General features: G+C 42.3%; 1 protein-coding gene across 3 annotated transcripts in view; it reads left to right on the top strand.

Annotated features, from left to right (window-relative positions):
* Nucleotides 1-9,907, top strand: part of LOC135204855 (sushi, von Willebrand factor type A, EGF and pentraxin domain-containing protein 1-like) — a 61,081-nt gene extending 51,174 nt beyond the window's left edge. Inside the window, exons 18-32 of one of the 3 annotated variants that reach the window (XM_064235066.1) lie at nucleotides 59-227; nucleotides 353-598; nucleotides 975-1,107; nucleotides 1,333-1,647; nucleotides 1,962-2,177; nucleotides 2,332-2,523; nucleotides 3,006-3,208; nucleotides 3,725-3,793; nucleotides 4,958-5,126; nucleotides 5,633-6,449; nucleotides 6,599-6,702; nucleotides 7,033-7,197; nucleotides 7,454-7,592; nucleotides 8,069-8,182; nucleotides 9,774-9,907. In XM_064235066.1, the coding sequence (XP_064091136.1) occupies nucleotides 59-227; nucleotides 353-598; nucleotides 975-1,107; nucleotides 1,333-1,647; nucleotides 1,962-2,177; nucleotides 2,332-2,523; nucleotides 3,006-3,208; nucleotides 3,725-3,793; nucleotides 4,958-5,126; nucleotides 5,633-6,449; nucleotides 6,599-6,702; nucleotides 7,033-7,197; nucleotides 7,454-7,592; nucleotides 8,069-8,182; nucleotides 9,774-9,814 (3,092 nt within the window). In that variant the 3' untranslated portion in view covers nucleotides 9,815-9,907. Of the gene's footprint in view, nucleotides 1-58; nucleotides 228-352; nucleotides 599-974; nucleotides 1,108-1,332; nucleotides 1,648-1,961; nucleotides 2,178-2,331; nucleotides 2,524-3,005; nucleotides 3,209-3,724; nucleotides 3,794-4,957; nucleotides 5,127-5,632; nucleotides 6,450-6,598; nucleotides 6,703-7,032; nucleotides 7,198-7,453; nucleotides 7,593-8,068; nucleotides 8,212-9,773 lie in introns of all 3 variants that reach the window. The other 2 variants (XM_064235067.1, XM_064235068.1) reach the window with 2 other exon arrangements.
* The last annotated feature ends 6,120 nt before the right edge of the window (nucleotides 9,908-16,027 follow it).

The following is a 16,027-nucleotide window of genomic DNA, read 5'->3' as shown; positions in this document are numbered from 1 at the left end:
GTACAGTGATATTGTGCTTTCCTCTTTGTACTGTAATGTATTTCTTATATATTTTCAGTCATCAACATCAACTATGAATTGTACATCAATGATGAAGGAAAAACATCGAGTGCTTCACTGGCTACACCCTTCAAGATTGGAGGAGCTACGTCCTTCACCATTGCCATGTGGGTGCAGTTTGCCATCCCTGATGATTTGGGCACAATCTTCACTCTGTTCTCTGTCTCGTAAGTACCACTTTGGGTGAGGAGCAGCCATGACCAACTGTCCTGTAGTTCTGTCAGCGAATATTGATTGCCATTGTGTTCACAACTTATATTTTAATTCGAGTTCTTTTCTTTTGCATTTGCAGGAGTCCATACATACCCTCCGACAAAGAAATCTTGCTTCAAGCGACAAATGCAGGCATAGCCATAGAGTTCTTTGAAGACCAGAAGGAATTCGTTACATTCCGTAACAACATCCCAATTAACGACGGCCAGTGGCACCACGTGGCACTGGTGTGGGATGGGGAAGCTGGCACTTTGACCCTCACAACAGATGCCGTTGTCGTTGCCCAGGTCGAGGCATTTGGACAAGGGAAGTCGTTACCTATGTAGTAAGTGTTGCTCTGGTTTCGTTTTCCTTACAAGCATTTTATCAAAATAAAAATAGGTAAAGTTATGTGAATGGTTTAAGATATAACAATAGTACAAGAAAAGACTGCTGTACAGTTATACTGATTTTGGAAGAGGGCTATTACACCAGATTTAATTGCTATTCTTTCTCAAAATAGAATCATTACTGCTTATTCAAGGTTTTTGATGCATTGACTGATAAAGTTAGGATACGTGTTAGTAAATGATGGGAAGAGAAAACGAATGCTATTTGATGAAATTATAAGCTTTAGGGGTTGCTGAACATCTGCCATTGTTATTTTATGGCAGTGTTTTATTTCACAGTTGAGGAATTAACATTCATTGCCAATTTTACAGTGGATGGGTGACGCTAGGCTCGGTAAGTACGCATCACGCAGGCTACACAAACGAACGAGGATTCCACGGCCGCATCGCTCGACTGAATGCTTGGAACAGGCCACTCGACTTCCGTACTGAAATTCCTAAAATGGTGAGTGGCTTCTTTTTCTTCTTGGTGACAATATTGGGATAAAGTTTCAGAGCAAACCTGAAGAAGTTGGACAGTTAAGTAGGAAGTAAAAGACAAATGAATGCACCGGTAACCTATGTATTTACTGTGCCAACAGGGTTCACTGAAGCAATAAACCCTCCCCTCCCTTTCCCCCTCCGTTACGGGGATTTTTAAAACTGAAATTTCTCCATTTTCATTTGTCAGGTTCGATCATGCATGAATTCACCCGTCATATTTGACGGACTCCTCCTTCGTTGGACTGGCTACGACAAAGTTGAGGGTAATGTGGAGAGAGTTGGTCCGTCAACTTGTGGCCAATACGTTTGTCCTCCGGGCTACACTGGTGACTGTACGGTACTCGAAAGAGACAAGACTCCTCCTCGAGTAGACCACTGCCCAGGAGACATTTGGGTCATCGCACGGAACGGATCGAAGGTCGTCGATTGGGATGAGCCTCACTTCTCGGATAACATTGGCATCGAACAAGTTGTTGACAAGTCGGGATATTCTCCAGGACAGGTTTGTTGCTCAAATTACTATGTAGCTCAGCTTTTAGTACCTTCTTTACTAAGGTTTACTGGCATTTGATGTAATTGCAGTTCTTATGCCAACTTGAAAAAGTTTCAGCTAATCATCGTGAAGAACATTGGTAGCAACATTCAGATATAGAACTGAAATGGTACACCAGACAATCAGTTTTATGAAATTATAAAGCAAAAATAAACAGCTTATCAGTCGATGCAATTGCTTCTGAAACCTTTGCAGAAATATCTCGTGGCAGAATTGAACCGAAATGGCATTAAAATGAATTACCGTTCTGATTCCTTCTTTAGGCCTTCACGTGGGGAACGTACCAAGTGGCCCGCGTAGCTTACGATGCAGCCGGCAACTCGGCAATGTGTTCCTTCAATGTGTACGTACTGCCAGACTTCTGCCCTACGCTGGATGATCCTGTAGGCGGCGTGCAGCGTTGCTCCAACTGGGGACCGGGCGGCCGGTTCAAGGTCTGCAAGATTGAATGCAATGATGGGCTGAAGTTCTCTACGAGGGTGAGTATATTGGAGAGTCACTTTTCAGTGGCATGAGATGTACACTGTTATGTTTGCTTACTGGGAAAATAGACTTCTGTTTTTCATCACTTTGTTTTGTTGAATTTTATCCCCCCATAGAACTCGTCAGTAAATTCTCGACCCCGTTTTTCAGGTGCCCGATTTCTTTACGTGTGGAGCAGAAGGCTTCTGGAGACCGACCTCGGATCCTGCTCATAAACTGGTCTACCCTGCCTGTTCGCCATCAACTCCTGCCCAGAGAGTGTTCAAGATCAACATGCAGTTCCCATCATCTGTTATCTGCAATGCCGCCGGTCAGAACGTCCTGAGCGAGAAAATAAAACACGTAAGTTGATGTACTCTTTGAGATGGCAAGGCTGGAGGTTGATGACAGTCCCTCCCCTTCCAAATAAACTGATGTTGAAAACTGCTAATTTCTTACACTACTTATTTAAAGTCCAGTAAGAAAGATATAATATCCTGTACTATTCCTACACTGAAAATATCAGATATGATTAATTTTGAGATTTTATGTTATTCTCCTTTTTACATATTCATTTAGGTATCCAACCTTTGAGAAATACGTTTAGATGTAGCACAGGTATCTGCAATGGATTTCAACACTGCATTGATATTAATATCATCTGAAAAAGGGACTAAAAGTTCTCCATATTTCCACTCTCTAGATCTACCTGGGAAGAAATAAACTGCACTTGAGTGCAAGATGCAGTGATATTGCAGGTCATGATTTCACTCTTTCATTTTACCTTGTTGCGAAAAACTTGCCATATACTGAAGTCAACAATTGAGGATTTGTTTTTCACTCAGGCTCTGAACAAACTCAACTCTGACTGGAACTTCTGCACGGACACTGTCGCGTCCAGCGGCGTGTGCAATGGACTGAACGTGGCCGTCGACTGCTCCAGAAGAAACAGGATCGCTCGCGACGCTGACACAGACCGAGAGAGGCGTCAGACTCCCCCGCCAAGCAACGATGTTTATGATGTGAAGATTACATTCGCATCGGCCAAGTAAGTTCTCTCTCTTAGTCGACGAGCACTTCTACCTTTTTTGACCGATTATAATAAGGAAACCTCTGTTAAAAGATTTCAATTAAAAGCAGTTGCTTGGCATAAAATTGTTCTTTAATTGTTTGAATTCCAGCAGGATGTCCCCTCCTGGAGCATTTTCCATAACATAATCAGACTCTTAAGTGATTACACTTCAGGTCACTGGTAAAAAGCAGAATGCCCAGTACTCTTAGCTGGTAGTGTGCTGTGCTGTAGATTCATACATAATTCAGGGATTACATTCACCATACCGTAGTTGTGAGTCTATACGTAGAAGAAGTATCAGTACCCACAATCACAAACAGCTGTTGAGAACACCTGCACAAAACAGACGCTGTCAACATTCACACTAAAGCAGATTTAGCAGTTTATATAAACAGACTTGGTAGCCATAATCTTGTTGCAAAAGGCAACAACTCTGACCTTTCACAAGCAATGGAGACATTGTTAACGAGTTGTCCCTACCCACTCCTATAGCTCAAGAACAGCGAGGGAATCAGAACAGGCATACCAGTATAACTTGGATGTTTCATTTGCAGCCAACAAGTAAGATCGAAGGATGTGAAATTTAGTTGCTCACGGCAGTAGCAAGGTTTTGCGGTCAGGAGAAAGTTATTAACGGGAATGCTGTGGAAAAGCAGAGTAGTTTTGGTATCACTCATAGAGTTGTCTGTGTAAATATGGTACGGGGTGTGTCATACAGAAAGCAAAGCTTCGTTGGTGCCACACTCGGGCTTCAAAATGCTTGTGGCAACTCTGAATAGTACCTATGGTTTTTGGAAATGGCCATTAACTGTCTTCCAAATAATTTAGCGCCATAATGTGGAATTAACCAATGTTCTAAGGGGCCAACTCACTTATAAATTATGCTTTTGTGGGGTTAGTGCAAAGGAAGGTGCTTGGATTGTGTTACAGATGTGTGTAGTTTGCTTACCTGATATCCACTTTTGCTTATGATCTTTATAAAACTGCTTCCACAGAACAAGAGGTCTTTGTTCATGAGCGCTGTATAATGCCAGCATTCTCGATAGTTTGACATTGCCAGGTTTAATGGCAGCATTTCACGCTTTCTCTCTACAAACGGCATTAATGTGATTATAGTTTGAATAGCTTCCAGACTCGTAATGTGCATTCTGCTGATAATTCTGGCCCACTTGAAATGCTACAGCTAATATATGTCTACTGTCACAAACTTCTAACGTCCAAATTACCAATAATTATGTTGATAATAATTGTCAGTATGTGTTTTAATTTTTCTTGGCTTTTCTCTGAAATTTTTATTGGGTACATTTCCCGCCTTTTTTATTCACTGGTAAGTAGCTTTGTATTCTGCTTGAGAAACTATTGGTAATATTATTTATTAATTACTCCGCAGGGTTACTTTAAAATATGGAGCAAGTGAAAGAGAGAAGTTAAAACTCCCATTATTGGGTCTAGACTTTTCTTACGTGTTTTCCATTGTGTTCCTCACTTAATGTAGTATATTCAGAAATGTAAATCAGCCTCTACCAGATACATTCTTTTGTTAATGACTTATATTCATAATGATTTAGACTACTATAGAGAAAATTTAAGTAGCGCTGTGTGAAAAGTGAGCAGGTTTTAAATTGTTGCAGCATTTGGAATGACAAATGGTAGGCATAGATGACATACATAAGGATTCATCAGCAGTTTTACCTTTTGAATAATTCCCATTTGCAATTCCTTCAGCGACCCAGTCAGCAACAAGAACTCGGATCTGAAAGCCACCGTCAGGAGCCTCATCGAAGAAATCATCCTTCAGAACGACGAGTTCGACGTACGCGATGCCCTGCCAAATGTGGTGCCTGACCCATCCTCACTAGAGCTGACCTCTGAATATTCCTGCCCTGTAGGCAAGGTGTGTAGTAGTATACCTTGTTAGAATCGATTTGTGCAGTTTCTCGTCATTATACTTTGTTGCTCTTGTTTCTGTAGAGGAAATTGTGTTCAGTTTCTATGGCCACAAGTTATGTTGGGAGAGAGGTAGTACAGTAAAAAGTAGTCATAGGCTTCATCTCTGTCTGTAAACAAATGCAGCTGCAGCTGTATATTATCAAGGGGGACTTCCCATACCAGCACACCCCACTGTTCTTTTGTAGTGGCAGGTAATGGATTCCCATACAAAGAGTATGCTAGATGAAAGCAGTATGCATATTCTAGATCCTCTCTCATTTTCATCTTGTCTAACTTTCCTCAAAGAGTTATATGTGGATTACAGGGGTAGATGTTTGCTTTTGTATAACTTATCTTGCCAACTCTCTCTCTCTCTCTTCACAAAATTTTATGAACAGTTGTAACAAATCACTGTATGTACATGAATCAATGAGTACTTGTAGACTACTTTTATATAACTATTTTTTCCAGGTTGTCGTTGAGAGCGATTGTGTTGATTGCTCTCCGGGAACATACTATGACAGAGAGAAGAAGATCTGTAAAGCGTGTGACTCTGGCACCTACCAGAATGAGCTAGGTCAGGTGACTTGCAAACCTTGTCCTGATATAGCTGGTCGTCAGGGAGTCACCAAGACCACTGGGGCTCGCTCGGTGGAGGAGTGCCAAGAACGCTGTGCTGCCGGAAGGTACTTCGACGAAGATCTGGGAGTCTGTCGGTCGTGTGGATATGGCTACTACCAACCAATGGAAGGAAAGTTCTCGTGCAAGAGATGCGAACGAGGTCTGACCACTCGCACGAACGACGCCGTCTCGGCCTCTGAGTGTCGTGAAGAGTGCGAGTCCGGTCAACAGCTGGGAACCACAGGCCCTTGCGAACCCTGCCCTCGTGGCACGTACCGTACCAAGGGCATTCATGCTTCTTGTGTCAGATGCCCAGAATCTCGCACTACGTTGCAGTCTGGTGCTGCGTCAATTGAAGAATGTTCTCTGAAGATTTGCATCGCTGGTACTTTCCTATCGAACTTGAACTCAGTGTACGAGTGCTTGCCATGTCCTAAGGGTACATATCAGCCCGAAGGAGAGCAGACGTCTTGTATCGACTGCCCACAAGACACGTCGACTGCCGACGTAGGCTCCACTTCAATGAATGACTGCTCCAATCCTTGCGAAGTCCACGGAGAGAAGATGCACTGCGACCCCAACGCTCTCTGCTTGTTCATCACAGAATCCAATGACTTTGACTGCCAGTGCAAGCCTGGATTTAACGGCACGGGCAAAGAATGCTACGGTAAGTGCAGATTTGAGTCCTTCCAGGTCTGATCTGCTTAATTAAAGCTTTGATGATGTCATTTGAACGTGAGGAATAAATCATCTCTGTAGAGTTTTTCTTTCAGCTTAAAAATGATTTTAATTTACTTTTGATATTATATCACACAGACAAGTGTGAAAACTTCTGCGAGAACAACGGCCTTTGCAAGAAGGATGACCAGGGCAATCCTTTCTGTGTGTGCGTCGGATCATTCACAGGCTCTCAGTGCAAGGTAAAGGAAATTGTATGCTTTACTTCTGGCAAAAGTGATGCACTTAATCTGTCCACTAACTTAGCATTGCAACTTGCAGTTACTTCATGATAGCAAACATTTCTAGGTGTTTAAAGCCCCAACTGAAATTCGTTAGCACAAAATAAGACGCTGGTGTTAATGATTGTTATTTGTCTTTGCAGGAATTCGTCATGTCTTCAAAATGCACATAACTTTTCTCATGACAAAGACTACAAATGTTTTTGGGCATGGTTTAAATGACTAGACTTTTTTGCCATTACTACCTACATATAGAGATGATCAATTTTAAGCTCTATCTGGTTCTTGCAGGTCAAGAGTGACTTCACATACATCGCTGGAGGCATCGCTGGAGCCGTTGTGTTCTTCATACTCATCGCTCTGCTCGTATGGATGATCTGCATCCGTGCCACAAGACGAAGGGAGCCAAAGAAGGGCTTCTTCAATCAGCCATCCACCGATCCAAATGGTTCTCAGGTAGGGGACATTTCTGTTTAAGGCTCAGAGTTTCTGATCTTAACGGGCATTCTGTACTCGAGTTTTTCTAGCCAGTCCATTGTTAACTAAAGTTGAAGGTGGTATTATTTATCATTATTAAGAAGATGAATACTATTCATAGGGAACAAGCCCACAGGGAAACAATTGGTGTGAAATTCAAGCTTCTAGACAATATGCCAAGGTGCATTGTTGCAAGTTCTGAAGACCAATTTGATTGTGAATGAAATCTCCGCAGGTGAACTTCTACTACGGAGCTCCTGCTGCCTACGCGGAGAGCATCGCCCCGTCACACCACTCAACCTACGCCCACTACTACGATGACGAAGAGGATGCTTGGGAGATGCCGAACTTCTACAATGAGACTTACATGAAGAGTATGTCCTGAGTCTTCTCTCTCGTCCTGACCCCAGCTCCCTCGACGACAATCATCCCCCACTGTCTTTCTTTCTCCATAGCCCCAAACTGCTTTGTCTTGACAAATCAAGCTCGTCATGTTGCCATCTAGATCTTAGTCCTGAAATCAGTGTAGAATTCTAAAACCATAAATTCTCCTTACGAAGGGTTTCAAATGTTAAAATTCTAAATAGCTTTTCTAATACTTCCTTGTAGCGTAGAGTTGAAGTCTAATCATTTCTGCATAGTTTAGTCATCTGATTTTGAATTGACACTTGGAGAGAGCTCATCCATCCCAAGGTGATCCAAGGGCAGCTTAGAAATACGTTAAAGGCTTCTTCATTAAAGTTCCTGCTAAATTGATAGATATGATGCATAAATCTCTTAATTAAAGACATATTAACCAGAGTGATCTTAACTAGAACATAGCGTAACTAACCTGACTTCCTCAAACCAGCTGGCTTCCCAAACGGGGCAGGAAATAGCCTGGCCCGATCCAATGCCTCCATCTACGGCAACAAGGAAGACCTCTACGATCGCCTACGTAAGCACGCTTATCAGGGAAAGAAAGGTGAGGAGGACTGAGGAGAAGCACGTCAGGTCAGCCCCGTAATCAGCATCAAAGTCTTCATAGGTTTTAACGTGCATGTAGACGACTCTCAAACGAAAACGAAAGCTGCTGCTGCTGCTGCTGCTGCTGAGTGGAGATTTCGCTTGGAAGACTTGCTTGCAGCATTAGCATGGACCATGACTTGTACAGTAGCAGTTGACCTAGCAAGCATGGCATACTACCCAATCAGTTGTTTAGTTGTAAATCTTGAAGAAAAACAAAAACTTGCAAGCATTACTGAAGAAATGGGGCAGTGCTGCTGATGGAAGAATGCATGCATTCTGACACGAGATAGCTCTCTTGAACTCCTTTCGTAACACAGTGCATGTGTCCTTGACCCTTCCCTTGACCACACAGTATACTATACACAGCTGCTGCTAACTGTGACAAGAAGAGGAGTACTGTAGTACCTCTGAAGAACATAGCACGTTTGACCATGTAGTCCATGACAGCAGGACGCAATGACTCACAGATGCAGGAATGACATCAGACATTAGCATGTGAACATGCATGAAAGTTTTACATTGCAAATACTAAAGACTTGACTGACACGTTATGAGGAGGTGTTTTCTTTCCAAGTTGACTGTCAAAAAGACTAACCAAAATTGGTATTCTATAGGGTGTTATGGATTTATTTATGTATACAATATTTGTATATATTTATGTACCACAAAATTTGTTGCCTATCTAATTGTAACTTAAACAAGGAATAACAGTTTCTCACTGCGTCGACTCTCTTAGTAATTCAAGTCCGTGACAACTTGGCAAAGCATGACTTCTCTCTCTCTCTGCTTTTTCCCTTATGTTATAAATGCCTCTTTTCGTCCTTAAGGGAACTTTTATTTCTTGATAAGCTGTGCTCTCTTAGGAGCCCTTAGGAAGATCACAATGAATGCCAAAAGAATCCTACTCTCATCACAAAAAAACTCTTATCTATCCTCTGATCTTGAAGGCATGTTCTGCAACCCACTTTTTACCAATTTTTTGCTGCATGAAAAGTTCCAGAATGCATGACATACCACATTGCATTACAATTAGAAATAATGGAATGAATATAAACACAAAACAGTTACCATATACAGTGGTCTTATCTTCTGTTCAAAGTGGTGCTAAGAATACTCATTCGAATTAAGATTCAATTTTTCTTTTCTCCTGTGTGACATATTACCCTAGGCCACTGAAGTAGGCATGATTGAATACTATACTCAGAAGCTTTACCTCTTAAGTTAAAATTGAGTCACTACCTGGATTCCTCAAGTTCATCTTTTGTGGGTATTAGGAAAGTATACATAACCATTTCCTTTTCGTCATCAGAAACTTGTCTTTTCAGTAAGAAACATTAAAAGCTACTTCTTAAAATTCCATCTGTCTGTTATCCACTTTGTGAAAAGTCCTTCATTGGATTCCAGCTTCTCATTAAATCCTCTCTTGTGTCCGTTCAGTAATTAATAAGCTTCTTCTTCTCTCGTCAGTGCAAGGGCAGTCAGTGTCTTCCCAAACCCTTCGTAGGTAGTACTACTACAATCTCAATCTCTTTTGATTTCCTCTACAGATAAAGACGAAACAGGAGACAGTGACGACCAAATCCACTGACTCGGATCAGTGTCTTAGAATCCTTGTCATTGTTCGCCCAGCTCAGGAGAACTGGCAAAGACTTTGTAGCTATAACCGTCTCTGTCTGAAAGAAAGGAGATACATGATGGTGTTGAAATTGATGATCAGTGGTTTTTCCAAAGGACGGTCAGCCTTCTTAAAGCACGGCATTATCTCGCCTCTTGCATATCACACGTCCGTAGCTGACGTGTTGTACAGTATTTTCATAAAATTACAACGGTGCCTTTTCAAATGTTTTACGGGAAGACTGGAAACTCTAACCGGTTAGAGAGCGGCTAATGCGCGCCATTTTACGTTGTCTCATCAGCATGCCTTGGCCTCTCTCTAACTTCTCTCAGTGTTCCTTTCTCTCTCTCTCTCTCTCTCTCTCTCTCTCTCTCTCTCTCTCCTCTCTCTCTCGCGTCTCTCCTCCTCCTCCTCTCTCGCTTCTCGCCTCCTCGGCACCCTCGGTCATCCAGCCTTCTCCCCGTCTCTCTATCTCTCTCTCGTTCTGCTCTCTCTCTCTCTCTCTCTCTCCCCCAGATAACGAGATGTTGTAAAGACAGAGCCTGATTGTAGTAAGTCCTCTAATGATAGAGATTATATACATATATATATATATATTATAGAACCACAACCCTTCCCAAGTTTTGTAACGTAGTTTAAGTGAATAATTCCCCCCCCCCCAGCAGTGAGTTTTATGTCATTGTTTGAATGTGATTCTTCTTCGCTGCTTCGTTCCTCCTCCTCCTCCCTCACCCCCCATTCTTTTTTCTGACATTTTTATGCAGAAGTCCGAAAGTCCTTCGTGCAGTTGTCTTGGCCAATACTACCTGGAATTTGACATTTGCTTATTCAAACAGCTCTTCTGTCTTATCTCTGCAGTCTTCTGGAAGAAATCTGTACATACAGATGGTGAATATATACTGTATATAGTACTGTACACTGTATATTCTCTGCAAATGTAAATTGATTCACAGTTTTCCACTTTTCACTTCCTGGAGAAGAAGACTCATTCATTCTTACGCAAAACTCGGTTTGTGCGAGAATCACTTACCGTAAACAAGAGCTTTTCGTCTTTGGGTTAGGAAGGAGATACTATAAGGTTTTCAGCGCTCAGGTTTGAGACCTCAATGCAAACTCGTTTGTCTCGGAAGCTGTCAATACAATACAATTTATTTATTGTACTTCGCTGCTGCGAAGTCCATGATTGCACTTTATTTGTATAATAGTGTGCGAGTGACACCAGAGACTGAACTCTTCTGATAAAAGTGTGACTGTTGTTTTGTTCGTGTGACTGACTGCAAATGGGTTCTTTGACTGTATAAACATACATATATACAGTTCTGAGTTGTTAAGTTTGGGAATTACGAAAATAGTGCTGAATGTCGGAGAGTTTTTCAGTCCTGACAGGAAAATAAACTTTTTTTTTTTCTTTGTTTGTTAGTAAGAATGCCATTTTTAACATGTTTATACTTATACATATAGGTTCTTGTAATGTATAATATTAAGAAAGTGTTTTTTTTTTTATATGAGGACATGCCAAGTCCTGCTCAAGATTGTGAATACTATTTGAACTGTCATGTCATATACATATTTCTATATTGTAATATTAACATGGATGATTTGTAAACCGTAAATTACCCGTAAATAAACCAATTTATATACTTTTGAGTTTGAAGACACCCTTGTAGCATGCCTGCGTAGAGAGTGGATTGTACCTCTGAGGTACTGTTGAAGTATTTTCTTCTGCAGAATGCGTCATTGGATGATCACAGTAAGTATTGGAGAGTCTAGAGGAAAGTAGATATATACTTCCAGGTGGAAGCAGAATCAATGTCTGGACTATTTCATAATAATTCTGGAAAAATGTCTAAATCTTTGTTTCCAAGACTACAAAGAATTACCCACATTGGACCAAAGAGCTCTTTGTCTGCAGATTAGAAACTCCACAATCCTAGACTGTAAAGACTATATATATATATGGTGTAACCAAGGAGTGACTGGATGTGGTTACAAGTTCACATAATTATTTTTGGGGCCTTTGGAGTTACTCTATTTTATTCTTACTCTACTGTGTCATGCACCTACTGAATTGACTGTGGTTACCTCTCTCACAGCTATGCAAAATTAAGAGACTTTGTGAGAATGAAGCAAAATCTAAGCAAAGTTGAAATACAGAAGTCCAACAAAATTAATGTACAATTTTGTAACACAATAGTTTTGCCCTTACAGTAATCATATGTTAAAGTTAGATGTATAACAATGCTGAAATTCAACTGACTGAATGTAGTATCATCTAGAAAACTAAATTAACTTTGTAGTAAACACTTAGAATTTGAGATGCTCAACAAATAATATGAAATACTTTTGTTAACAAAACCAGACAACCGTTTCAATTTGGTACCTTCCCCAGCAAGCAGTGTCTTGAAATGTGGAGAGATGCCATAATAATAATGCTCTTGATAAGATACTCAATAGTGCTTACAGTATTACACTTGAACTAATTTATGTTTAAAGTGTAGTAAGATGCATTATTTATGTGGGCCCCTTCACACAAATTTAATACAGTATCATTTGTTTGAAAAGCAATGCATACCGTGCACAGAAAAATCTCTATTTGTCAACAAAGTTGAGCTGAAATCTCTTGACATATCTGAAAGGTCAATACAAATAGTACTTCAGGCTGCGGTATCCCTCCTGAATCAAATAAGGCCTGTGAGAAGTTTAATTCTTCAAGATTAATTACAAACACATAACACCGCAATGACTCAAGATCTAGAGGCCATTAAGTCTAATTCTGAAGAAAGTCTGGTATACTCAAATAACTGGGAAAAAACTTTTTAAAGCTATGAGGAGAAATTCACTTCTTGATATAATGATCTTCGGATCCAACAATAAGCTGAAGGTCCCATTGCTAAGTAATAGGAGAGCTGTTATTTAGCTCAGTGGTTTGGTTAAACTAAGATATACTTACATACTTGACTTAATCTAACTGATGAATATAAAAATTCAGGAAAATGACAGAAAATACAAAAATATCCACTACAAATCCTACAAGAACTAAGCATATTACATCTTTGTACCCAAATGCATATACGTACACTGAATCATAATCTAACGGACAAAGCCCACCCACAAGGGGGAGCTTTACATGAATACTTATTCCCGCAGAAAAAAAAATCATATACAGCGATCAACCTATACTCATGACTAGCTAACAGCTGGCACTAAAGCTGAACTCGGTCATAAATAGCAACACCACACAGTCACACTGCTAGACCTTCACAGGCCTTCCCGAAGGATGTTCCTAAATTCTAACCAGCCATTAGAGGGGGAATAACAAGTGAATAAAAACTCGTGGAGCAAATATTAGTCGAGAACTTCTAATGAATATTGTGGCAGATACAAAAGCGAGAATTTGAGAAAATGGCCTACATCACAGTTCACCATCATTAGCAATCACAGTCATTGAAGAAGTTACAGATAATTGAAGAAAGGGAGGTCTCTCATCAGTTTCTGTATGCAGATGACCTGTGTTAATGGCTGAATTCAAAATGGAGGTCTTACACACAAACGTTTGAAAGATGGAACACAAGACTGGAGAGCAGAGGACTGAAAATCAATCCCTTACGATGAAGGGATTGGAAGCAACAGGCAAGAGCTCTTTCGTTATATAGCTGTACATGAGAAAACACTTCACTTGAAGCATTCTGGAGTGCAGCCTCCACCTTTTGGAAGAAGATGCACCATGATCCCAAGAGGCTTTGGCATCACCACAGAGTGCAGCATTAGGACGCTCACAACACGTAGAGAAAGGGGTGGAGCTTTGACACTCAACAAGGAGAGAGCTCTAAGACACATGTTTGGAGGTCTGATGAGAGCCTGTATAAATTTGTCAGTCAGTGCTCCCACATCAAGTTTTGCCTACCGCATATCACTTTATTGCACCCTGTGACCTTAATATGGGCCAAGACGGTTATTTGAATCAACAGGTAATAGCAGAGATATGTGCATTGAAGCAATCTGGCCTTAAAGAAAAGCAGATATCGGATCACCAGGGTGTGAGGAGGCTTTCAGTTCGGTGCTGAAATTCCGTCTCAGAAAAAGCGCCCTGGTATGCCTAAGAAGATTTCTGATCAAAGTTTGACTGTTCTCAAAGTCAATTAGAAAGTAATTGACACTTGAGAACAGTCAAACTTCGATCAGAAGTCTTCTAAGGAATACCAGGGCGTCTTTTCTGTGACGGAATCTCATGGTTGCCACCTTAGTTAAATCTGGCAACCCAGCACCAAACTGAAAGCCTCCTCACACACTGCTGATCCGATATCTGCTTTGCTTTAATGCCAGATTGTTTCAATGCACATATCTCTGCCATTATCTGTTAACTCAAATCACCGTCTTGGCCCATGTTACGTCATAGGAGGCAATAAAGTGATATGTGGTAGGCAAAAATTGAGGTAGGAGCGCTGGCTGACGAATGTATACCGCCTCTTATTAGAACCCCAAACGAGTAAATGAGAGGTCTCTCCTTGTCTAGTGGTAAGCTCCACCCCTTTCTCTACACCCTGTAAGCTGCCTAATGGATTTATGGAATTTCTTCATAACTTTTCCAGTCCTTCTAAATTCAACAAGATATGGAGCCGTTTGATGCTAAGCAGCCTAATATCTTGTTGAGTACTGTACATGACCCAGCGTTTTTTACTGGGGCTGAACTTGGACTTGAGGGGCATTGGGTGTCTTGCTATTCATCTCAGCAACCTGAAAAACTATGGATTGGACACTAATATCTGGTGTTTTCAAATATTATTCAATGTATGGTAAGTTATGACGTAAATGTCACTGTTTGCGAAGCTACTGCCTATTGGGATCCTGGTGCGCCTTCTTCCTAAAGGTGAAGGCTGCACTCCTGAATGCTTCACTTCCTAGGTGGGTGGGACACCCAGGGAGGTCTGCACTCTGTGGTGCTTCCAGAGCCTCTTGGGATAATGGTGCACCTTCTTCCAAAAGGTGAAGGCTGCACTCCAGAATGCTTGCCCTTCCTTGGAGGCAATGGCAGCAACCACAGATTGCAGACCTCCCTGGGTTCCCCCCCCCCACCCCCCAACCCAAGAAGGGAAGCATTCTGGAGTGCAGCCTTCACCTTTCGAAGAAGGTGCACGATGATCCCAAGAAGCTTTGGCAGGCAACACTGAGTGCAGAGCTCCCTGGGTGTCCCCCCCACCCAGGAAGGGAAGCATTCTGGAGAGTGCAGCCTCAACCTTCTGGAAGAAGGTGCACCATGATCATCCAAGAAGCTTTGGCAGATCACAGAATGCTTGGGCCTTCCTGGCTGGGTGGGACACCCAGGGAGGATGGTCTGCACTCTTGTGTTAGTTCTGCCAGAGCCTCTTGGGTATCCTGGTGCACCTTCTTCCAGAAGGTCGGAGGCTTGTAATCCAGAACTGCTTCCCTTCCTGGGTGGGGGGAGGGTTACCCAGGGAGGTCTGCACTCCTGTGGTGATACCAAAGCCTCTTGGGATCCTGGTGCACCTTCTTCCAAAAGGGTTGCAGGCTGTACTCCAAAAAGCTTCCCTTCCCGGGCCTGGGTGGGACACCCCATCCAGGGAGGTCTTGCACTCTGTAGTCTGCCAAAGCCTCTTGGGATCATGGTGCACCTTCTTCCAAAAGGTTGAGGCTATACTCCAGAAGGCTTCCCTTCCCTGGGGGGTGGGACACCGGGAGGGAGGTTCTGCACTCTGTAGTCTGCCAAAGCCTCTTGGGATCCTGGTGCACCTTCTTCCGAAGGTGGAGGCTGTACTCCAATGCTTTCCCTTCCTCGGGTGGGACACCAGGGAGGTCTGCACTCTGTAGTCTGCCAAAGCCTCTTGGGATCCTGGGTGCACCTTCTTCCAGAAGGTGAGGCTGTACTCCAGAATGCTTCCCTTCCTGGGTGGGGGGACACCCAGGAGGTCTGCACTGTAGTCTGCAAAGCCTCTTGGGATCCTGGTGCACCTTCTTCCAAAAGGTTGGAGGCTTGCACTCCAGAATGCTTCCCTTCCTGGGTGGGGGACACCCAGGGAGGTCTGCACTCTGTAGTCTGCCAAAGCCTCTTGGGCCTCCATGTGCTGCTTCAGAAAAAGGTTGAGGCTGTACTCCAGAATGCTCCCTTCCTGGGTGGGGGGACACCCAGGGAGGTCTGCTCTGTAGTCTGCCAAAGCCTCTTGGGATCCT

The sequence above is a fragment of the Macrobrachium nipponense genome, chromosome 47 (assembly GCF_015104395.2).
Source record: "Macrobrachium nipponense isolate FS-2020 chromosome 47, ASM1510439v2, whole genome shotgun sequence".
NCBI lineage: Eukaryota > Metazoa > Arthropoda > Malacostraca > Decapoda > Palaemonidae > Macrobrachium > Macrobrachium nipponense.
This window is presented reverse-complemented; position numbering and strand designations above follow the sequence as displayed.